Source organism: Nannobrachium achirus, assembly GCF_963921795.1.
Source record: "Nannobrachium achirus genome assembly, chromosome: 11".
In the NCBI taxonomy this organism is placed as follows: domain Eukaryota; kingdom Metazoa; phylum Chordata; class Actinopteri; order Myctophiformes; family Myctophidae; genus Nannobrachium; species Nannobrachium achirus.
In genome coordinates, this window is record NC_137820.1 from 13781201 (window position 1) to 13805235 (window position 24035).

General features: G+C 41.7%; 1 protein-coding gene across 1 annotated transcript in view; it reads left to right on the forward strand.

Moving 5' to 3' along the window:
• Window positions 1–24035, forward strand: part of dapk2b (death-associated protein kinase 2b) — a 30969-nt gene extending 6934 nt beyond the window's left edge. The window contains exons 3-12 of the mRNA XM_080737659.1: window positions 9335–9556; window positions 12132–12270; window positions 14383–14512; window positions 15101–15149; window positions 15242–15268; window positions 15493–15645; window positions 16510–16555; window positions 20731–20820; window positions 21885–21968; window positions 22590–24035. Of these exons, the coding sequence (XP_080593785.1) occupies window positions 9335–9556; window positions 12132–12270; window positions 14383–14512; window positions 15101–15149; window positions 15242–15268; window positions 15493–15645; window positions 16510–16555; window positions 20731–20820; window positions 21885–21968; window positions 22590–22673 (1024 nt within the window). The 3' untranslated portion in view covers window positions 22674–24035. The remainder of the gene's footprint in view (window positions 1–9334; window positions 9557–12131; window positions 12271–14382; window positions 14513–15100; window positions 15150–15241; window positions 15269–15492; window positions 15646–16509; window positions 16556–20730; window positions 20821–21884; window positions 21969–22589) is intronic.

The window sequence follows — 24035 nt, forward strand, 5'->3', positions numbered from 1 at the left end:
CAAATCCAACTTAGACTGCAAGTCCAACAAGTCTACAAATCAAACTATGAAATCGATGACAATCTGCAACACACATTGTATACAAGTGTGTAGTGGGGGTCCCTGCTTTATGTCCCTCTCAGCTAAGGGGTCCTTGGCCTGAAAACGTTGAAGACCCCTGGTATATACATATGTAGTTCAGTCTTGACAGGTATTTAAATTCATTTTATGTATGTTATCATGTATATATCCTTTTGTTTTATCCTACTACTTGTATTTCTTTTGTATTTATTACCCACACTGTTTAATGCTACTGTACAGTACTGTATGTACCGTATGTATTATATCAGTGTTTCCCAACCTTTTTTCTGCCAGGGCACACTTTTCATAGCCAAAAGATCCCAGATATACGGTGTGTGTGGGTATATTCAAAATGTTTGCCTCTTTCTTATATTATTTTACAATTTGGCCAATGTTTTTGATGCAGTAATGGTATTTTTTCTTTCTTGAGGTATTAAAAAGGCTTTAAATTCCTTAAATTGTGACTTCACTGTATGTCAAAGGGAACACCAAAATGTGAAAATAGCCGAGTTGCGAGGCGTTGTGAGCATGTAGATCTGCTATTTTCACAATAGAACCGTGTTATACCAAATTCCTCAACTCTTAGTGCTCGTCAGGGTGCCGGGTTCCCAGTTAAAACATGATTATTTCGGGGGTCACGGCCTGAAAAGGTTGAGAACCATTGGCATACACTACCTGTCTTTAGGCATTGCGCATAGGAGTGAGCGACCTGTTATTGAGCTGAAGTATCGTTATATAGTCCTGGAAATTGGGTTAAATATTCTGGAAAAGTTTTGGAAAAGTTTTGGAAATTAATTGGTAAAAATGTGTGGGAACCCTGTAGTAAAACCATATGTAAAAACTGTGATGCAAATTAATTCATTACATTACCGGTATTATTCTGACGATTCATCCAGGGCACTGCTGCCCCCATCACATAATCACAGCACCCTCTAAGCAACTTGACGCCAGCTGAAAGTTGACTCACCCCCTCCTCAATTATACTCACACATTACCATAGGCATCTTAAAGAGGGTCAGCCTATTCAAGCATGTCTCTAGGGGACACGTCCTGTCAATAGAGAGGATAGGATGAGCATTTATATGATGCCACAATACGCTCCCCCAGTGCAGTCTTTTGTGTGTGTGTGTGTGTGTGTGTGTGTGTGTGTGTGTGTGTGTGTGTGTGTGTGTGTGTGTGTGTGTGTGTGTGTGTGTGTGTGTGTGTGTGTGTGTGTGTGTGTGTGTGTGTGTGTGTGTGTGTACACTAGCAAGCCTACGGTACATTCCTTCATGTTATTTTGGTGTGTATGTACGCTCAGCACCATTTGTTCTCTCTTTCTCTCGTACTCTCTCTTTGTTTCTCTGTCTAGCTCTGCCTTGAGTGCCTTCTGTTCTTTCTGTTGTCGGGACAGGCCCACCCTGAGTTTATCACATGGGAGAGTAGTCACACTACATTATTGGCATGCTTGTTGTCTTAACATTAAGTAGGCGTTTGGTGATTGGCTGGGTTGAGTGGTTTTAGGTTGTCAATTACTGCTTTTGGACAGTGGTTCTCAAAGTGGGGTCTGTCTGGGGACCCCTTGGAACCCCCCCCCCCCCCCCCCCCCCTACACAGTAGCACCTACACAGTATCAAAATCATTTTAAACACTAACCCTACATGGAATATTTGAAAATAGCCATTCTACAAGCTTGTATATTTGCTATTTAAAAAAATATTTTAATAATAAAAACAAAAACAATATATATATATATATATATATATATATATATATATATAGCTCCAACTCATTGTAAGATCATTCTTGATATGATTATCTACTAAATTATTATTACAGTATAAATCTAGTACCATAGTGTAGTGTGTATCCGGGAGAAATGTGCCTGTTTTCTTAACTAAAATGGAGATTTGTTCTCATTCAAGATTTGAAATTCATTATCATTCGTCAATACACAGTTGTGCCCAAAAATGAGAAAATAGCATTTGATCAACACTTACTATAAACTGAATTGAATGAATGGATTAGCATTACAGTCAACAAGGATAGGGTTAGAGTTGGCAAACAAAGTTACACTGGAATTTCCCAACAGTGTGGGGAGGGAGTTGGCTGCAGACCTGGCTGACCTTGCCGCTGCACAGCCACTCTGTGAACCATTGATGGTTAGGGCTGTCACAATTATTACATAATTGTCTAATCGTGATTATTTGACATTATCGCAATTATTTTGTCATAATCGTCATAATCGTGAATGTTGAAAAATGTCCGAAATAGTGGAAATAGCAGATCTACAAGCTCACAACGCGTCGCATCGCGACGCGTTGTGAGCTTGTAGATCGGCTATTTCCACTATCAAAGTATTTTTTTAAGTAGTAAGTTGTCAACTATGTCAGTAATTTCTTTGTAGATTTAGGTTATGTGTCATATCTACCATGTACAACTTCAAAGCCTAAAAGCCAAACAGAAATGTAATTATCAACGACAAAAACACAATTAAATCGTTAATCGCCAATTATTTGAGTGACAATTAATCGTCATGTAAAATGCCATATCGTGACAGCCCTATTGATGGTTGCTTCTGCTCCTACTTTGTGCCCAGATAAACTCCAGCAGTGTGTAGGGCATTCACCAAATATTCAAATATTCAAATATTCGAATATCAAAGTCACTATTCAACGTTGTTCACCGTAGTCGAATATTCGCCATTTTTTTCTCTTTAAAATATCTATAGTTTATAAAGCTTGGCTAGATAGGAAGTCATAAGAATGAGTTGTCAATGTCCCTGGTGGATGAATTTGTTAATGCTCTATACCAGGGGTTCTCAAACTTTTTTAAGCCTTGACCCCCAAAATAAACATATTTGAACTGGGGACCCCCACCCTGACAAGCACTTGGAATTGTAGGCATTACATTTAGATAGATAGATACCTTTATTATCCCAAGGGGGAAATTCAGTTGTCCAGTAGTAGCACAGCAGTATACAGTTATTTACAAAGTTACAGAGACGTAAGAAAAAATAGATAAGAGGGAAAGAAACAAGAGAACAAAAAAAAGAGCAGTACAGTACCAATAAAGAGAAGGTGCATCAATAGAGGGGGCGAATAATATATAAGTATATATACATAAAGTGTCTTGCAAAAAAGACCATAGCAGTCAATGCTAGTTAGTGCAAACAAGTATCTCACTGTCATTGTTAAACAAAGCAAAAATACTCAGAAACTACCAACACAAACTAATAGTGCAAAGTCAAAAAAAAATCAGTGCGAAAAAAGAAGAAACTAGGAAGCGTGTCACCGCAAGACGCACATGAGCACTCTTCCTGGACGGTCCTTTTGGGTCAAAGTCAATACAGCAATAGTTCCTTAGAGGTCAATGTCAATACAGCAAAGGTTCCGTCAGTCTAAGTTAGGAAGGGAGACCTTTTCAAGCGTCCGTTATGTGTCTCGTTGTACAGCTTAAGGGCAGCCGGTACAAAAGATTTTCCTAATCTCTCACATCTCCGTCCTGGGTAGGTAAAGCGGTCGTTTCCTCTCTTACTCCAGTAACTGGTGATCTCTAGATGGAGGGGGTGGGAGGAGTTCTCCAAGATGGAATCCAGCTTCCTCGCTGTGCGCACACTGGTTACTTCCTCCACCCCCTGCAGAGAGGACCCGACGACAGAGCCTGCTTTTTAATGTGACTCGGTCCTACAGATGAATATTGTGAAAATAGCAGATCTACATGCTCACAACGCCTCGCAACGCGAGGCGTTGTGAGCATGTAGATCGTCTATTTTCACAATATTCGCCTCTTGCTCACTTAATATTTGCCAATTTGGCCAGTCCTGTCGAATATTCGACTATTCGAATACTTTGAGATCGAATAATTCGAATACTAAAAATCACTATTCGCGAATGCCATAGCAGTGTGTCCTCGGGCTGTGAACCTTACCAAACCATCCACAGCAACCGTGTTCAGCACTTGGTCAGCTGCTGTATTATTTATCCCAAGGGAAGATAAGGCTTTATTTTGCCCCTGATTGGGCAGCTGACATACTGTAGCATCCCTAGGGAAGATACGGCAGCTGACCAGTCAGTGCAGGTTTATCACCCTCTCTGTCCTTTTGTCACCCCTTCAGCCTAGGCTGTGTATGTCATAAAAGAATCTGAATCATCACAGGTTTACAGGTGTAAAGAAGTGGGTGAAATATTTTTTTTCTTGAACCCTAGCGTCCATATTCTGAGAACTTTAGCCAAATATTGCAGATCTACAAGCGCACAACGCCTCGCAGCGCGAGGCGTTGTGAGCTTCTAGATCGTCTATTTTCATCAAAGAGGTTTGGTGTAGAGGCGAAAAAGAGCTTAGTGGTTAAATATCTGAAAACAAATTGACATGAATCCAAAATACACTGATGAATGTGCCATCAAACGATGAAACTATATGGAATCTATGGGTTGTGGGGGTCCCTGCTTCATCTCTCTCTCGACTAAGGGGTCCTTGGACTGAAAACGTTGAAGACCCATGGCCTACTGTATACATACGTGTATATACAAATAGCATGTGTGTATTAGCAGGTATGTACATGATGTTTAGAATATTGGCATCGTATGCAGGTGTGTGCATGTCCTTATAGGAAAATTAGCATCATATGCAGTTAAATAAACACTATCAGCACACAAAGCTAAAACCTGGTAATATTTATGTGTGATTACCTTGGCAACTACAGAGGAGCTTTCCTTGGGGAAGACAATTTGTATATACACCTAACCTGCTGGGCAGGTGCCAATAGAAGTACTTTGGAGTTGTAGTTGAAGTTGTTTTAAGTAGCTCTCGTTGTATAGTTTTGTGAGCATGAAGTTGGGCGTTCCTGAAAAACAAGTATACGTACGTGCTTAAGTCAGCTTACACTGAATAAACACAGTGACCCACCTCTCATTGAAAATATCAGCAGGCTGAAACCACAGCGAGAACAGTCTGTTACAGCATATTGATACGTATTTTATGTTCTCATTTATTTTAGTGTATCGTTGCTTTTGAGCAGATTTTGGCATGTTTTTTATCGTAGGTTAAATCTACAAGCTCATAACCTTGTCAGAATGCAACCCATTGTGAGCTCATAGATTTGCAATTTTTTAAATGTTTTGAAGAAACCTTTCTCATCTAATAACATACCCAATAATAGGGACTCCAGGTAGAAAGTCTTTTAACCAATTAAAAGTATTAACAAGGGCTTGTGACTAATAACTACACTTGATGCAGTGGAACACATTTATTATTATTATTATTTTTCTCAGTTTCCTGAAAAGCCTAGCTGTTTTGGACATTTCCACCGATATGCGTGCATCAGCAGGTCAATACATGTGACTGTAAAAGCAAAGTCATCAGAAACCTAACCTGGTGACACCCTAGACCTGTCCCAACTTAAATGTACCCCACAAATGTACAGTAAAGGCTGATTTACGCTCTGCTCCTGCCAGTGTCGTGCACCGAAAATAGACAATCTGTGAAAGTCTGCTATGCGCGACACGGCACGCAACCACATGGAAAAACAAGTCTCAAGTCTACGCTGCATGCGTGTATGGCTCCAATACCTACAGGATATGAGTCTGTAGGGACACGCAGCGGGTTGCATTGCACGTGTGGAATCTTCGCGTGGAGCGCTATTACAGCCATCAGGGGAACCTCTCCTCTCCGCCCTGTCGCCCCTGCTCCCTTCACCAGCCCAGCAGGCCCCATTCCTTTCACCCCGGCAGTGGAGAGATGGCAGGTGTAGAGGATGAGCCCCCGAGCAAGGGCTATTCTTAGCGCCGGCAGTGCCAGGCCGAGCCTGGGCGGCCTATCACAGCCAACCCTGGAAACCTCTCTGTGGGGACGAGGGTCCAAAACACAGGAAATAGCTGGCCATAGTTATTATCCATCCATTCATCCAAACAACTTGATAACACATGTCTATGCCACTCTGGCACCAGAGTTCACAGACGTGTACCGGAAGAGGTTTTGTCCCCAGCAGCCTAGTTCGAGGGCAGGCCTGGCAGGATGCAGTATAGCACCGGTTCTTAATGATATAGCATTAAAATCAGTTTAAAATAAACTTTAATCTTATATTTTACTACTATAGCCTCTTGTCAGCTATTTTTGAAAAACTCTTATGAGGGTCCCTGAGACCAAATCTTTTCAAATGGGGGTCTCCGGCCAAAACGTATCAATTTGAGGGTCCTTGACCTGAAAATGTTTGAGAACTAGAATAGAAGCAGCTTGAAGGAGTTGTGTAAGCAGGCAGGAGTGGCAGGCTTAGTCATCCATGAGGTCACAAGTGTTCGTGTGATAACACAGCCCAAGCTCCGACCCACCACACATATACTGTAATTAACTGCATAACAAAATTGTTTCTCATCCTTCCTGTTTCACCCCTAGGACTATTTCAGTGACTTGATCACTACTTTCGGCTGTAAGTGAGAGGGGAATCAGATCAAGGGTTTAATCAGGTGTAAAATGGATTACAGTGATAAATACCTGTTAACCGCTTAAACCCTGACTCTGTCAACTAAGTATATACTGTTGGCCATACAGTATACAGCTGTATACTTAGTTGACCGAAGTCCCACCAGGGCTCTAGGCCACTGGTTCCCAAACAGTGGTCCGGGACCCATTTGTTAGTCACGGACACATTTTTATGGGTTACGAAAATTAAGAAGTTGCGTTGTGAGCTTGTAGATCTGCTATTTTCACTAGTTTGGGTCCTGGGCAAACATCTAATTTCTATTTGGGGTCTTGAGCTAAAAAGGTTTGGGAACCACTGCTCTAGGCCCCCCTGCTGTTTTCCCTCTACACTAAACATCTTTGCTGAAAAAAGCTGGTTCTTCCGACCGACAAACAATGTAGAGCTTGTAGATCTGCTATGTTCCGTGAATGTCTAGCCCCCAGAATAGGGACGCTATAGGGTTCAAGTGAAGAACCCTGGCAAGGTGCCAGTACAAGGGCAGCAGACAACATGGTGACAAGTACAATACAGCAGCCAAGACGATGATACATGAACAGCTCACAATCATCAGCAAGAGTGACTGTTGGAATGTTCCTCTCCACTCCTGCTCCTATAGTTTTTACTCACTGCTACAGTATAAACACGGGCTAGAACATTGGTTCTCAAAGTGGGGTCCGGGGACCCCCAGAGGTCCTTGAGGGAGTTCCAGGGGGTCCCCACCTAAGTGATAGTCAGGAACCAAATGTACCCTTGCAGGTCTGTAACTCAGAGAGATGTACAAATGGAACCGAATGGACCTGTTAGGGGTTAAATTAACATTGATTTTACAATGTAAATTGGGGTACCAGAGATAGAAATGACATTAAAAATTGGGGTACCAGAGATAGAAATGCCATTAAATGGGGGTCCGTGCAGCCTAATGAATGTCAAACTGGGGGGTCCTTGAAATTAAAATGGTTCAGAATCACTGCTATCGCTGTAAAAATCTTTTCAAATGGGGGTCTGCGGGGTAATAAGTGTCAATTTGGGGGTCCTTGACATGAAATGGTTTGAGAACCACTGGGTTAGAACTATCAATGAATGTGTCAGGTTATTTTGTATGTCATACTGTAATGTATACACCCCTACATTCATATGGAACACGTTATTGCAATGAAAACAATGGCCAAGTGAAAGGAACTGTAAGCCACACCTCTGTTGTGGAATATTTGGGAGTTTTGGGATTTTTCGGAGGAGTGACCTCTCGAAGGATGTCTCAGGCATTTGGCAGGAAATTTGCTGGAGTGGGAGAATGGCAGTTCTATTCACCGCCTCTCTGTGCGATTGTTCTCTGTCTGGCTCGGAGACAGGATATTATGAACCTTCCTATTTGATTTCTCACACACAAATAGTCACTATATGGAGAAGATCTCCTCATTGTCTTCTTTCCCTCACATTTTGACAAATGAATCAATGTATAGCCGTAAAGAGTACTCTGGGACTTAGTCAGCTTCTTTTTCCATGTTATACTCAGACAAAAGAGTTGAGATTGGGGCCAAGTTGTTCTACTGCCAAGTAGTTGTGAAAGACTAAATGAACTGGAAAACAGACCTCCCGCATATTGCTACAGTTACAGTCATCATTAACGACATGAACCCTAGAGTAGCCTCCCTATTCTGGGGGCTGGATATCAGATCTACAAGCTCACAACGTGGCACATTGCGAGCTCGTAGATTGTCTATTTTTGGCGAAGAGATTTGGTGTAGACTGTAGAAGGAAAAAAGAGGGAACCTACAGTAGCACAGACCCCTGGAAGACTTCATTCAACAAGTATACACAATATCCTTAAAACAAGCGAAAAGTCATGCACATCCGCTGCCTAAAGTGCAGCACAATGGATCATGCTCCACATTTTTAAATGTTTTCACCATATAGGTGTGAAGTTTTGAGACTAGTAAGTGGCTCTTCCTCAGACGGTGATGACAACATTGAATATCATCATTACCATAAAGATGAACTTTTAAGTGAATAGCATGTTGCAACCAAGTACTTGAGAAAGAAATTGTCTCAATATCATTTACCCGTGCTGTTTTTATGATTCATTGTATGAGTAGCAATAGGCTGCTTCTTCTACAAAATATCTAATTTCTAATTGACATTCTGTTACTTGTCTCTACCTGACCCCGAATGTAGACCTTCCCTCACTGTTCTATACTTCGTCCTACAGCGGAGTATAAATGAAGCAACTGAACAGTGTTGTTTTTGACAGAAAATGTTGATTTAGTTTTAGTCATAGTCTTTTGAATAAAGTGTCATTTAGTTTTAGTCATAATTTAGTCACCTGAAAAGTATTAGTTTTAGTCTAATTTTAGTCAACTAAATATCATAAGATTTTAGGCGACTAAATCTACAGTTGATTTAGTCAAACGAAATGTATTTTGGCAGGCCTTGATGGCATCATAATGACTGATTTTACACTTGGTTGTGTGCTGAAAATAGCAGATCTACAAGCTCACAACGTGTCGCGCCGCACCGCATTGTGAGCTTGTAGGTCTGCTATTTTCAGCACGCAACACCTGAGAGCAACCAAACATAAAATGACTCTGTTCTCCACTAGTCCCTCCCTTACATTTTAGTCTAGTTTTCATTTTGTTGACGAAATTGTCAATATATTTAGTCTTAGTTTTAGTCATCACAGCTTAGTTTTTATTTCGTTTTTATTTCGTTTTCGTCAGTGAAAAAACCGCAGTCGCCAAACATTTTCGTCATAGTTTTAGTCGACGAAATCAACGCTGCAACTGAAGAGGTCCGAGATCTAACGGCGGTGGTGTTGTGTTTGCTTTCCCGTCCTCACAGCGGGCAGTTTGCCATCGTCAAGAGGTGCATGGAGAAGGCCACGACACGACCGTACGCCGCCAAGTTCATCAAGAAGCGGCGGAACCGGACCAGCATACGCGGCGTCCGCCGGGAGGAGATCGAGCGAGAGGTGGACATCCTGCAGAAGGCCCAGCACGCCAACATCGTGAAGCTACACGACGTGTACGAGAGCCGTCTGGAAGTGGTGCTCATCCTGGAGCTGTGAGTCGCACACACAAGCTTTTCCATCATCACTTCACCCAATAGGTCCAGTTAGTTAGATACTGGCACGTTTTGAACTTGAAGTCTCTCCAAACCCGGCAAACACTTAACTATTATATGCATGTTCTACCTGCTTATTTCAGTCAGATCAGGGTTTCATGGATGCCCGGTTTCTTATGATTAGGCCACGGACCCCCATTTGATAAAATCTTTATCTCTGGTACCCCAATCTACACTGTATCCACATTGTTATTTATTTTATTTTTTTAAGATTAGTTTTTGGGCTTTTTATGCCTTTATTCGATAGGATAGTAGACTGACAGGAAATGGGGAGAGAGATGGGGAATGACATGTGGCAAAGGTCGTCCGGATTGGGAATCGAACCGGCGACGCCAGCAGGCATCATAGCCTAGTATGTGGTATGCGCCTTGACCACCAGGCCAGCGGGCGCCCCCACATTGTTATTTTAACATCGTGGATACAGTGAGTTACAGGTGTGTACAGTGTAGCCTACAGGGTCCAATTTTCTGCGCAGAAACAACTGACAATAAATGGTGTCTCACATGGTGTCTCTGTGACCTCATGCACACCAGGTCCGAATTTGTCCACATTCGGACAATATTGTCAGTTTTTTCTGTGCGGAGACCCTGTGATTAAGGGTCCATTTTGTTCCTACTGTTACTATCAATCATTTAGAAGGTGACCCTCTGGATGCCTTGGGGACCCCGGACCCCACGTTGACAACGCCATGTTGGCATAATACCAAAGCCATAAAGCAAGTGCTAACATTAAAGCTGTACTCTGTGTAATTTTCATGATCTACCTGAGGCCCCGTTCAAGTGCTGACATTTTTACCACTGAGCTATAATAAAATGGACTTTTGATCTTCAGGCAATACCACTTGTCAACTAGTAGTGGTCCTACCATACCACAGGATCTAAGTGTTTGATTAGAAGAACAGGGAGACCAAATACAGCCACCGCAGTTTTGTTTGTTCTATTGTATCAACACACTCCATACAAAGTAACGGTGTATTCACTAGCCATGCAACCGCGTTTAGATCAATATATCGTCACTGTCGGGCAGAAAAGTAAAGCACTGCTTCATCATAGAAGGCTGTCGCACAAAAGTAGTGAAAACAGCAGATCTACAAGCACACAACGCCTCGCACCGCGAGGCGTTGTGTGCTTGTAGATCGACTAAAACCAACGACTAAAACCAAACAACCTTCCATTGACAATGCATTAGTACGGCGTTCCCAGTGGCCATTCTCAGACGATACGGAGAAGATGTTTCACGCATATGTGTGAGTCCAGCCTAAGGCTATATAGGTCATTGCTTGTCAGACTTGTGTTTGATGCAAGCCTCTGTCAGTCAGGGTCTTGCTGGTCAAACAGACGTAAATGTCACTTCACTGAATCAATAATGGCTGGGCTGAGGAGAGGCCTCCGAGGGTACCGGCGCGCTTCCACGGGTGATGGGAACACAGAGAGGCCCCAATTAAGACTAATTGAAAGCTCAATCCAATTAAAGGAGGGGTGAATGGTAGCCCGACAGACTGGGTTCTGTTACATTACGTGGCTGTTGCTCTTGCACCGTGCTACAGATAGACTCACATAAAGCGCACTTTGTTCAAACTACTGGCTCATCAATGGCTCTGTGTCTTCCGCTGTTGAAAGAACATGCTTATGATAATATCTAGGGGGAGAAGTGATGCGCATCAGCTATCTGATTGCCAAAGGATTTCTTGTTCAACTTCTTTATAAATTCTCCTGTTGCTGATGTGTGGTAAACCATAAACGATGTTACTCAAGGGAGCCACGGCCATTGCACCCCCACACCCAGAATATATCACATAATCATAATGCCTAATTTGTGTCGCATCGGTGGCAAAGTGTGAATCGGACGTAAGGATATTCATTAGGGGTGTAACGATATAGTAACGAATTGAAAAATAGTTTTTAATTTGCAATGATCTACTATATCGATATGCAAAAGCAAATATCGTACTGTTTGGCTCTGTGTATCATATCGTATCGTTTTACAATGCAAATAATCTGTATCGAATCGTTTTGCAATGCAAATAATCGATTGTATGGAAACTATTTGTGCCTTGTATTTAGCAATTTTAAGAGGGAAAATGAAAAGAGGGGTCAATTATTTTTCCATTCCATATCGCCACTCTTGGTCTATCGATAAATGTGTGTAATCCCTCTGTTCATGTCAAGGTGCGGGTTTGTCCATGTGTTATAATATAATGTCCATGTATTTGCTAAAGAATCACAGTGTTTACTTATTTATATCCATAATAATAGATTTTTCCCTTAAAACACTGCTCTATTGACACGTTTCACACAGATTTAATGTCTTTGCTAAATAGTTACTATATAAATTTTAAATCATCGAATCGTATCGTATCGCCATGAATGAACCAATATCGTCCATATATCGTATCATCAACCATGAATCGTGATGCGTATCGAATCGTTGTTCAAATGCATCGTTACACCCCTAGTATTCATGCTGCATTAGTGAATGGTACTCTGAAAGGCTTGTGTGTGCATGTGTGTTACAGGGTGTCTGGAGGAGAGCTGTTTGAGTTCTTGGCTCAGAAGGAGTCTCTGAGTGAAGAGGAAGCCACTCAGTTTATTAAACAGATCCTCGATGGAGTCCAGTACCTCCACTCCAAAAAGATAGCACACTTTGATCTCAAGGTAAGATTGAAAGTTAAACACTCGCCTGTGTGCAGTACGTCACCCGATCTCGTGGCCTCTGTTGGGGAAGAGGAGCTCATTGTAGGGGTGGGTGATATGGTGATAATTATCGTTGAGACGATACAATGTCTCCACGATACGCCTTTTCAGAGATATCGTATATATCGTGATACAATTGAGGGAGCCTTGTAAGAAATCCTGTTGAATCGTTAATACAGAGAGTCATTGCAGAATTCATACAGAGATTCATTGCAGAATTCAATTTAAACCTGCATTTTGGTCTAAATCAGTAGCTCTCAAACTTTAAAATGTCAAGGTCTCCCCTTAACTCTGACAGTATACAAATGAAACCAAATGGACCCGTAAGGGTCCATTTGGTTTCATTTGTATACTGTCAGAGTTACATACTTGTAAAGTTCAAATTAGACCTCCCAAAAGGAACCCAGAGAGTCTAGTTTTTGTCAAGTAACTTGAAAAATAATCATAAAAACCAATGTGAAAAAGAATCGTGATAAAATCGTGTATCGTGATACAGCTTGGGAAAATATCGTGATATTGTATTTTTCCATATCGCCCACCCCTAGCTCACTGTCAGTCTTATGGCTATATTGTTGGTGCATGGCTCGTGCATAGTGATTTGAACCCCTTTCTATGTGGATAGTACAGTAATGATTGAGAGGAACTGTTGATACAGAGGGAGTGACACGCAGCAAAGGTCTTCAGGATTGGGAATCGAACTCACAACTCGCTGTCAGCATTAGAGCCTATATTTAGTATTCGCCTTAATTACTAGGCCATTGGTGCCCCAATAATTCTAGTAGTTCTCTAATGCACATTACTGTCAGTGTCAATAGCAATCTGGCCAATCTGATGTACACTTCCTTCCTTCCTGTTTTCTGTGGCTTGGTTCCAGACAGACACCACAAGGTTATCTTTTGGCCGTTAGAGCAATGTCACCCACACTGTTCTGTGATAATCTTCATCCTGTTTTTCTAACGCTGCATTCCCCCTACACTCACTCAGAGTCCATTTGGCTTGGTAATTGTTATGGGCCACTCACAGGGCAAATCCTTGATTGAGAACTCCCAGAAGTCTAGTCAACACCACTCTAATTGGATAGAAAAGTAACATAAAATGCTTGATACAGTAAGGTTCTGTGGGGTGGGTTGTAGGGCTGCCTGCACTTTTACTTGACGATCAATTGTCACACAAATAAACATATAAACAAAAATACATTTCTGTTTTAGGCTTCGTAAAAGTTGCACAGGGCAGTTATAACACATAACTTAAATAGAAAGAAATTACTGACTTACAGTATTTAATAACTTTATAAAAATAAATAATTGTGTAAATAACTGATAGTCACAACACGTCACATTGTGATGAGTTGTTAACTTATACAGTATAATATCAGCTATTTACGCTATTTCTTTCGAAAATGAATGAAAATGTTTCAACATGGTCATGGGAGCAATTATGCTAAACATAAATGAGATTATCTTACAATACAATACATGTAGGGATAGACAGAGAATATACAGAGAACTCCATAATGGGGTCACAAAAGTGGACACAGACAGACAGTTACAACGGGTACTCAGAGGGCGGGTATAATGGGTATTGCATAACAGGGTGGGGCATTTCCTGCATTGTTCCCAACTTTGTTTGTTCCCTGCATCGTTTCCGAGTGCCCAAAGGGCACCTGTCTAGTCTCAAATTATTCACAGCGAGCTTGTAGATCTGTTATTTTTTGAAAAACCTATGTTTCTGGGGTTGTTTATATGAGTTGAATACCTAGGACTTCCGACTTATATCTGTTATTTTTCTCAATAGCTAAAGTATAAAATAATTAAGGGCCCTCCACCTTAGACCCTAGTAACTCAGTGCCACTCAATCAGGGAAAACACTAGAGGCCGCCTTCCCAGCAGTCAGTCTTCATGTTTATGCACTTTATCTCACGCTGCATCAAATCCACTCACAATGTTTTCCTTCAATGCCTACGCTAAAAGATGAACAGGTAACCTGCATTACTCTATGTTGCCTATTATCCAATCTTATCGTTGGTAGAGTCCAAGTGACTAATGTGGTTTTGTCTTTTTTGGGGGGTTTCAGCCTGAAAATATTATGCTGCTGGATAAGAATGTCCCCGTACCACGCATCAAAATCATAGACTTTGGCTTGGCACATGAAATAGAAGACGGGACAGACTTCAGAGAAATGTTTGGAACGCCGGAATTTATTGGTAAGTTTTTTCGAGCAGGACTTTTACATCTTCCATTCAAACTGTTGTAGTTCTGTGTAGAGCAGGGGTCTTCAACGTTTTCAGGCCAAGGACCCCTTAGCTGAGAGAGAGGTGAAGCAGGGACCCCCAGATTCCATATAGTTTCATTGTTTGCCAGCACAATCATCAGTGTACTTTGGATTCATGTTAATGTGTGTTTTCAGATATTTAACCACTTGAACCGTCAATACTTAATAAACTTGACCTTTCACTCTGTACTTAGTCTGCTCTTTTTCCCCCTCTACACCAAACCTCTTTGCCGAAAATAGCAGATCTACAAGCTCACAACGCCTCGCAGCGTGAGGCGTTGTGCGCTTGTAGATCTGCTATTTTTGGCTCTCAGAATACGGACGTTAGGGTTCAAGTGGTTAATATAAAAAAGGAGAAATCTTTGTGTATATCAAACAAAGATTTGAAGGACCCCCTGTAGTAACTCTGTCCGTTGAAGACCCTGGTGTAGAGGCATGTTTCTGTGTGGACTTTTTGTGTGGTCATTTATTTGGCCCGATGTTGTTTGTGATGTGGGAACGTGTGGCTGTCTATTTTCAGCCCCGGAGATAGTCAACTATGAGCAACTAGGATTGGAGGCAGACATGTGGTAAGAGCCCATAATTCCGTCACACCATTCTGCCTGCTATACCACAGGCTGCGATGCATTTCTTTGGATTAACCTTGTGTTAACCTTTGCAGGAGCATTGGAGTCATCACATATATACTGTAAGTTGAGATTTATTGGAGATATAACTATGCACATGAGAAATACACATACTATGTATTGTATGTCGGCATGTAATGTACACTGTCTGTAATTACATAATCTGTATGTATGTCTGCATGTAATTTAAGATGAGCTGTCATATTCATGATTTAACAGGGGGGGATGTATAAACCGAAACCATAATGTCTGGTGCATGTTTCTTCTTTTTTTTATGTCCCCACAGTTTGAGTGGTTTTTCACCTTTTCTCGGAGAAACGAAACAGGAGACGATGGGAAATATTACGGGGTTGAACTATGACTTCGACGAAGAGTACTTCAGCGGTACAAGCGAGCTGGCCAAAAGTTTCATTAGACAGCTTCTGGAGAAAGACACAAGGTGAGGTTAGGGATACTCTTCTGGCTGTTATACTGTACATACTGAGGTGAAAACAGCCGATCTACAAGCACACAACGCCTCGCACTGCGAGGCGTTGTGTGCTTGTAGATCTGCTGTTTTCACTACTTTTGTGAGACGGCCTTGTGTGATGAAGCAGGGCTTTACTTTGCGAAACAATGTATACATTTGAAATTTGGAGATACAAGGTTTCTGCCCGACATTGATGATTTACTTTGTTGGCCGCCAAAATGGAACGAAGGCCGACATTTTATTTTTATTTTTTTCCTAATGGCCAGCCTGGACCGGCCGGGAATGAACCGGCCATTCGGGAGTTGTCCCGCTTTTCCCAATGGCCAGCACGTCCTTCAGTACAAGTGTATAGTTTTTTTTGTTTTTTTTGTTTAATTAACAGTCTGGGTTTTGTGGACAACGTGTCATGCTGTGACGTGTTGTGATCTTATGAATCAGCTTGTAGATTGACACCAACAACTAATGCTAATACTATACAACTTAAAACTCAATAGAGAGTTGGATTTAAAGGTCCTGTCCTTTTACAAATGTGAATGAAACGCTGGCTCACTACAGTGTAGGATGTTTTTTTTTTTCTGAACACTTTATTGGCAAAGATCTTCACAGAGTGTAATTTAGGATTTTAACAGAATCTGCTTTCATATGCAGGATATGTGTAAATGACACGATCCTGTATTGTATCACTTTGTTGGTTTCACTGAAAAATAAAACAGGGAAACATAATATTCCTGTGAAAGTTGTGTTTTTCTGTACATATTCCCAATAGGGTAATATTCCCAAGAGCATCAGAATGTCTGTCTTGATTCATATTTTAATATTTTATATGTTTTTTAGAAAGCGGATGACCATAGATGATGCCATGAATCACCCTTGGATAAAGGTATGTACCTGTTGTTTTGCTGTATAATGGCATGTCTTTGTGTCATCTACTACCGAGATTCAATATTAACATACTGAACATCACATTACTGTTAACATCACTTACTACAGGCTAACAACTGGCAGCTACAAATAGGATATGTATTTCTTTTCTGCACCAAACTTGTGACCAGTGAACATATAACATAAACCTACAAAGTAATATAATAATAGCACAGCGGCAGGTTTGTTGGTTAGGAGGGTCGCAAATCCGTCTGTAAATCCTAAAAGAAATTTGAATAGAGTATTTACAGAGCTACAGGCTCCAAATGCCAGAGTTCAAACCCCGGCTACAGTGTTTGGTCTGTTGAAAAAAGACACCACAGTCCCATAGCAGCCGCCCCCACACACAAGCCCCTCCTCTGAGAGCATTCTCTCATCTTTCACCTGTCTAAACACACAGCACAGGCTATCTTGATCTTGGTCTCTCTTGGGCCGGTGTGCTCTGAAACTGTCATTGTGGTTGAGGTTAACTTGAACTGATCAAAGACCGACGCTCCGACTCACAGTTACGTGTGAATTGCATGGTTTTAACCTGTAACATCCTGCGATGTCTGGGAAGTTGCGTTCCACTACTGACCTCTGACGTGCATGCAAGTGCTGTTTTTGCTGTGGAAGTCCCCATCCCGCTTGGATGAATAGGAGCATGGCGACGAGGAATGCGACACACTCAGCCTCCGTGTGAGACTAGATTCACGCACTAATCCAACAGTGGGCCGTGTCTGCCGGGGATGTTTGCCGTGGTTTCAAAGATGCATCAATGAGAATCTGTCTCACTCAGTGTCCCTCCACCCCTGAAGCACCTTTGGGACGTGGAGGAGGACACCTCTGCCCCCGAGGCAAACAAGTTCACGGAGCCACAGCGGATCACGACGAAACACCTGAGGGACTTCACCACCCAATCCAGCATGCCGTCCAGCAACACATTCAGTGCACCGACAGCTTTGACGCCGGCGTCTTTGAGGGCTTTGCTCGTGTGGTGGAGGTGATCGGCCTGACTGAGACGGGGCTGACCGACGTGGCCCGCGCCCGCCGCGCTCTCCAGGGTGACATCGAGGCACTGCTCTCCGTATACAACGAGAAGGAGGCCCGGTACAAGGCGGAGAGCGAGGGCGTGAGGAAGCGGTTGTCTCAGGCGCACTACGAGTTTCGCAAGTTGGAGGCCACGCGGAGGCTGCTGCAGGAAGACCTGAGTGCTGTGGACAGCGGTCTGGAGAGCATTAGCGGGAAGCACCAGCGGAGGCAGCGGCAGATTGTTGTCCTCAGGCGGGAGCTGGACACCGAGCTGCAGTGGATGAAGGGGGTGATGAGCTCCTTGCATCCCGAGGGGACCAACAACAACCACATCCACAGTCTCAACAACAAGGGACTGACCAGGCCCTGAAATAACTTGTATGCACGGGTCCTGTGTTGGGGAACTGTGCCTCGAAAAACAGCCAAACAGCCTATTACAGTCTGGCTAACTTGAAAGTACAATGGGAGACAAATGTAATATGAAACTGAACAGTCTTTACTTAATCTCAACTCTGTGTTCTTCTGAAAAAAACACATTCTCTGAAGATAATGGATCTATTCGACTTTAAGTTCGAATTTAGAACACCCAATCATTTCTTTACACTTTATGCCACTATATTTTTCCTTTGGGTGTTTTATATCCATTTATAAGTGGTGTGATAGGATATTACGTTATCAGTTTGGGAAAAACAATCCACTCATTATTCAGTACAACAGCTCTTATTACAACCTGATTTATACTTGGTGACACAAGGTCTATAAGCTCTATAAGTATTTTGAGCTTATAGATTGCCTATTGTGAAACACAGGTGTGCAACTAAATATAAATCAGGCAAAAAGGAAATGTTCTTCCATTTTCTTTTTGTGTTCTGTGCACTCTTACCAAACAAGGTTCTGTATGGAAGTGAAAAAGAATCGATTGCATCATGTACACAGTATGGTTTCTGAAAAGTTCAAGGAATCAAGTTTATTACCATTAACTAAAACTAATACAGAAACTAATAAAACTAGAAAAAGCACAGGTCTTCTGCCAGGTCAGGTAGGTTATTGTGGCCTCCTGGTGGGGCTATAATAGGCCAATGTGAAAAGGGTGCCATGTCTTCTTAGGCCTTTCACGGCAATCGAACACTGCATTCATGATTTGAGGCATTTTGTTCCAAAAATGTGTTTAGCAAAAATCAATCTGCTGGTGGCGCTAATGTGAAAAAGGTGGCATTTGTTGTTAATGTGGGAATGTGCATGCAAAATGTCACAGAAATCACACTACGTTCATGATTTGAGGCATTTTGTTCAAAACTGACCAATCCCGCAAACTTTGGAAGCCAATGTTGGCCAATTAGGATGGAAAATGAAATATCGGACAGATCCATCTTGATCACATGATTATAGAGATACCGATTTGCTGATGTTTGGACAAAATCTCACCCTTATAGCGCCACCGCCTGGTGGCGCTATAACACTCCGATCTGAAAAATTGGGGGCAGAGGCTCTGCCTTGGCATCCAGGGAGTGTGTATTATAAAAACAGAACTGAAATTAAAAAAACACATTGGAGAATTAAACTGAAACTAAACTGAACTGAAAACAAAATTGGAAAACAAAATAAAAACCATGGAAAAATACAAAACTATAATAATCTTGTAAGGAACCATTTTGATTTACAGTATTTCATGAAATATGTGTTCTTTATAAAGATCCATGTCAAATGATTTGACATGGAACTTTTCTGGAGGGTGTTTATGTTGACATTTGAGAAGTTGCACGATTACTCACAGCTGATTGTTTTCTTCACTTTAGTCTTCATAAACACCTTATAAACCAAACGCTGAAAAGGCACTTTTATTTGAGAATGTATTTATTTGTTGAAGACAGGCAGAACATTGTATGATGCACTCAGACTGAGTGTAATTGTGCCATCATTTTGGTTTGGTTGATGGGATGATTTTCCCATACAGCAAAAACATTTGTAGGTCTTTATTTCACATACTGTGTATACTGTATTTGTTTTGTATACCAGTAAGACTCCCTAATCGGGAGGTAAGAGACCGTCACGTCGCATACACAAACTTTAGAAGGCGATCGTAGCCAATCAGGAGGGAATATGGGAAATGGGACAGATCCATGTTGATGACATGACTTCAGAGAAACTGTATACTGCTTGGCGTGATTTTAGGCCAAAATCTGTAGGAACAGTGTCCAAAAATGCGTTTTGCAAAGATCGGCCTGATGGTGGCGCTAGAAGTGGGCCGTGTGAAAAATCAGGGCGGAGGTTGTGATTTGCCATCCAAGGAGTGTGTGTGCAAAGTTTGGCATCGATAGGGCCAACGGTGGCGGAGATAAGAGTATGGCCAAAAGTGTGACGTGACGGACAGACGGACAGACAGCCGGTGGAGCTTTTCATAGTAAATTGCAACCTGAGGGTCGTAAAACAAATAGGTCAAAAACTGTTTTCTAAAATATATTTTGGACACTTGAATTTCTTTATTTTTATTTTTACATATAGGTGTGTCCAAAATATATACACAATATGTTGTCTTTCTTTCTTTTTTGTATATTGTGAAGTAACTTCTTTCCTGTATGAGTTGATACAATCAATCAATGTATCCTATGTATATAATATTTTTCACCTTTTGATGGGTGGTGTGTTTTAGCACTTAGATTTCTTGTCCCCACAGACACTTTGACTGCATTTTGTGTTTATTTATTTTCGAAGCACAACAATAAATGCTTCTTGTTCATCTATGTATCCAGTCCCCACATTTTTGAATTTCCAGTAACCATCTCAACCCATCTGTAACCTAACATATCGTCGTTGTCGGGCAGAAACCTTGTATCTCCAAGTTTCAAATGTGTCCGTTCTTTTGCAAAGTAAAGCCCTGCTGTATCATACAAGGCTGTCACACAAAAGTAGTGAAAACAGCAGATCTACAAGCACACAACGCCTCGCGGTGCGAGGCGTTGTGTGCTTGTAGATCGGCTGTTTTCACTAGTTTAAATCATTTTTAAAATGATAAATACAAAACGAACGGTTTTGGACGTACAAGGTTTCCACCCGACAACGACGATATACATATGACACTGATATAAGATGCAGTTTGTTTTACTGCTCATTCTGTCTCTTCAGCCCTTGAATTCTAGACAGGCCATGGTGAAGAGGCTGTCAGTGGTCAACCTCGATAACTTCAAAAGACAGTACGCACGACGCAGATGGAAGGTAAAATGCTTAGAAATGCTATAATACCACTACTCTATTTTGAAGTGTTTTTCAAAAAACACTGGTACATTTTTGAAGCGGTGAAAGCCGCTTCCAAGGAGTGGCTTTGTGTGTCCAATGTGTGTCCCCCACATCCATATATGGTCATTTCAGTCCAGAATGAACAGGTTTTATCTGTCTGTAAATGTGTGTCCCCCACGTCCATATATGGTCATTTCAGTCCAGAATGAATAGTTTTTATCTGTCCGTAAATGTGTGTCCCATGTGTGTCCCCCACGTCCATATATGGTAATTTCAGTCCAGAATGAACAGGTTTTATCTGTCCCGTACGTCCAGAATATGTGTGTAGTGTCCGTCCCGGTCTGATGATTGGATGATTAAAAATGTCCAATACTTTGAGGATTGGTCAAGCTTCACATGACAATTCGGCCCTCCAGATAAAATCATTCATTCATTCAGAATTCTGAATTCTGAAGCTCTAGAACACATAGAATAAAAGTTCACCGCTTCACTTCGAACCGAGGTTTGATTTTTTACACAACAAATGAAAATAATATCTCAGCATAAAGGGGATGAGAGCATAGAGGGTGCTGTTCAAAGTAGGGATGGGACGATAAGCGATATTAACGTTTATCGTGATGAAGAAACACTCATGATAATTATATCGTGGAGTTTTAATTTTTCGTGAAATCGTCCTCCGTCGTGCACTGGGATCAATTCACCTTTTATTTGCCGAGCTACATATCCGCTACCATTTAAACCCTCTATTTGTAAAACGTACTTATAATATATGTACTTGATACAGTCTTTTTTTCCACTCTCAATCAAATGTCTTTGCCAAAAATAGCCAATCTACAAGCACACAACGCGTCGACACGTGACGCGTTGTGAGCTTGTGGATCTGCTATTTTTTGGCAAATGTTCCGCCCCAGGATAATGGGTTTTCATTATCGCGATAATATCGTAAATCGCGATTTATTTTGCCACAATAACCGTGATGTGACATTTTGGTATCGTCCAATCCCTAGTTCAAAGAGTAAATTCTCTCCCTCATCCTTTGACAGATGTCCTTCAGAATTGTGTCCCTTTGCAACCATTTAACACGGCTGATGAAGAAAGGCGGTACCAAACACCCTGACCAAGAGGAGGTAAGGGGGCAGGGACGTCACAAGGGGAAGAAAAGTGGGACTGAGTTACTAGGGCCCACGGTGGAGGGGCCTTCATTATTTTATACTTTAGCTATTGAAAAATAGCAGATATACAAGCTCACAGCGCGGCACCGAGTGCCGCGCTGTGAGCTTGTAGATCTGCTATTTTTGAAAAGTCGTGAAAATGTATGCAAATCTTTGATATATGTATATTTTAAGCGAACATCTGTAACTCAAATTTCGCTTCTGGAGGGTCCCTGGAACTAAATATTTTGAGATGGGGGTCAGTGGCCAAATACATATCATTTTTTTTTCACGTGAAAAAGTTTGATGGCTGAACTATACAGACCCACAAGCCTTTAGAAACAAATATTGACACCATCTAAATTTATGGACAAAAAAAACATGAATCAGAATCATAAGGTGGGAATTTCCGTAAATGCTGAAAAGTACAAAATATGGACGAGCTTGGTGAATGTCTTTGTCCGAATATGTCTAAATGCTAGTGTGCGTGTGTGTGCGTGTGCGTGTGCGTGTGCGTGCGTGTGCGTGTGTGTGTGTGTGTGTGCGCGCGTACGTCAGCCAGTTACAATTTGTTAAACATGTGTTTCACTCCTTCAGAGGGCCATTGAAAGTGACCAAGAGGAAGAAATGATGAAGAAAAGACCCAGGGCCAGAAAAAGAAGTAGCACCTCCATAATCTGAGTCCCCGGAAGTTCTTCTCTTTTTTCGCTACTAGGGGAGGGAGCCTGAGAGCACCTCATGAAAGCAGTCACACACACACATCATTTTCTCAGTTCAGTTCTCAGGAGCATAATGTCTGTTGCTACAGGTTATGGCTATTCTGGGAACAGTGGCAAACGGCACCGATCAACACATTATTAATAGCAGCTTTTACATGAATAGGCTATACTGTACATAAATAGTTGCCTACTCATTTGGTAGGTCTCTGTGCTGTTGAAGCAGCAGTGTACTGTGTGTACACCAGGCAACTTGGTTTTGCCTTGAACAGACAATTTGCTGTATATTACATGGCATTGTGAAAAGGTAATACAAGTATGTCCCCTGCAACACTTCCAGAACAGTTGATGGGGAGTGAGGGGGTGGGTGGAGAGGAAGTAAATACACAGTCAAATCCTTAGTGTTAATCTGACTCTGAAGAGCGTACAAATGGAACCAAAATGCAGGTTAGATTTAAATTGACACTAAAGATTTTGCTGTTTATTACAACGCTTCAGGAGAGATGAATGTATCTTTTACTATAAACTGCGGTCTTAAAAACAGTCCACACCAAATGCAACTCCTTGTGCAACATGCAACTACATGCAACCATTATCCGCAATGGCAGTTGCTAGGAGTTGCATTGTTGTGGGCTGGCTTTAAAACTGTTTTGTTGCAAGGAGTTGCGACTAGTTGCATTGCTGCGGTCTGGCCTTTAGAGTGCAGCTCGACTACAACTTGACAGCTGATTGTTGACAGCTAGTTTGGTTGTCCTATGGCAGCTAATTTACACGTCGTCATACATCTCTGTTGCTCGCCGAGAATAAAAGATTTTCAACAAAAGAACCCACTTCTTTTGTTGTTGTATATCAGTTATTTTTGGCAAGTGTCACATGGTTGAACGGCAAAGTGTAAATTAGGCTTAGTTCAACTCTTGACATGTATGTGGTTTACATTACCGTGTCATCTTGAGTTTCGTCAAAAAGTGATTGTCGCAATTGAAGATAAGTGTTGTTTATCATGTTGATAGCAGATCTTCATAGGCTGATGTTTACATGGTCTGCTGCTGATTTCAGCACCATCTGTGTAAATGTTGTTTACTGTTTAATACCCGCATTTGCCACATGGACAGAACCTGAGGACTGTACTCCACTCAGCGCTATCTGTTCTTTATACTGGAAGACACTTTTTTTAAATTCTCCGCCAGGCGGAAATATTGCATTCAATCCTGTCTGTGAGTCTCTGATCTGTGCCTGATCGGCGTCATATTTCTTGTGCACACTGCCAGCAGGCGAATGACCTCGAATCCTTCATATTCTGTAAATCCGTCAAAAACAATGTAATCTT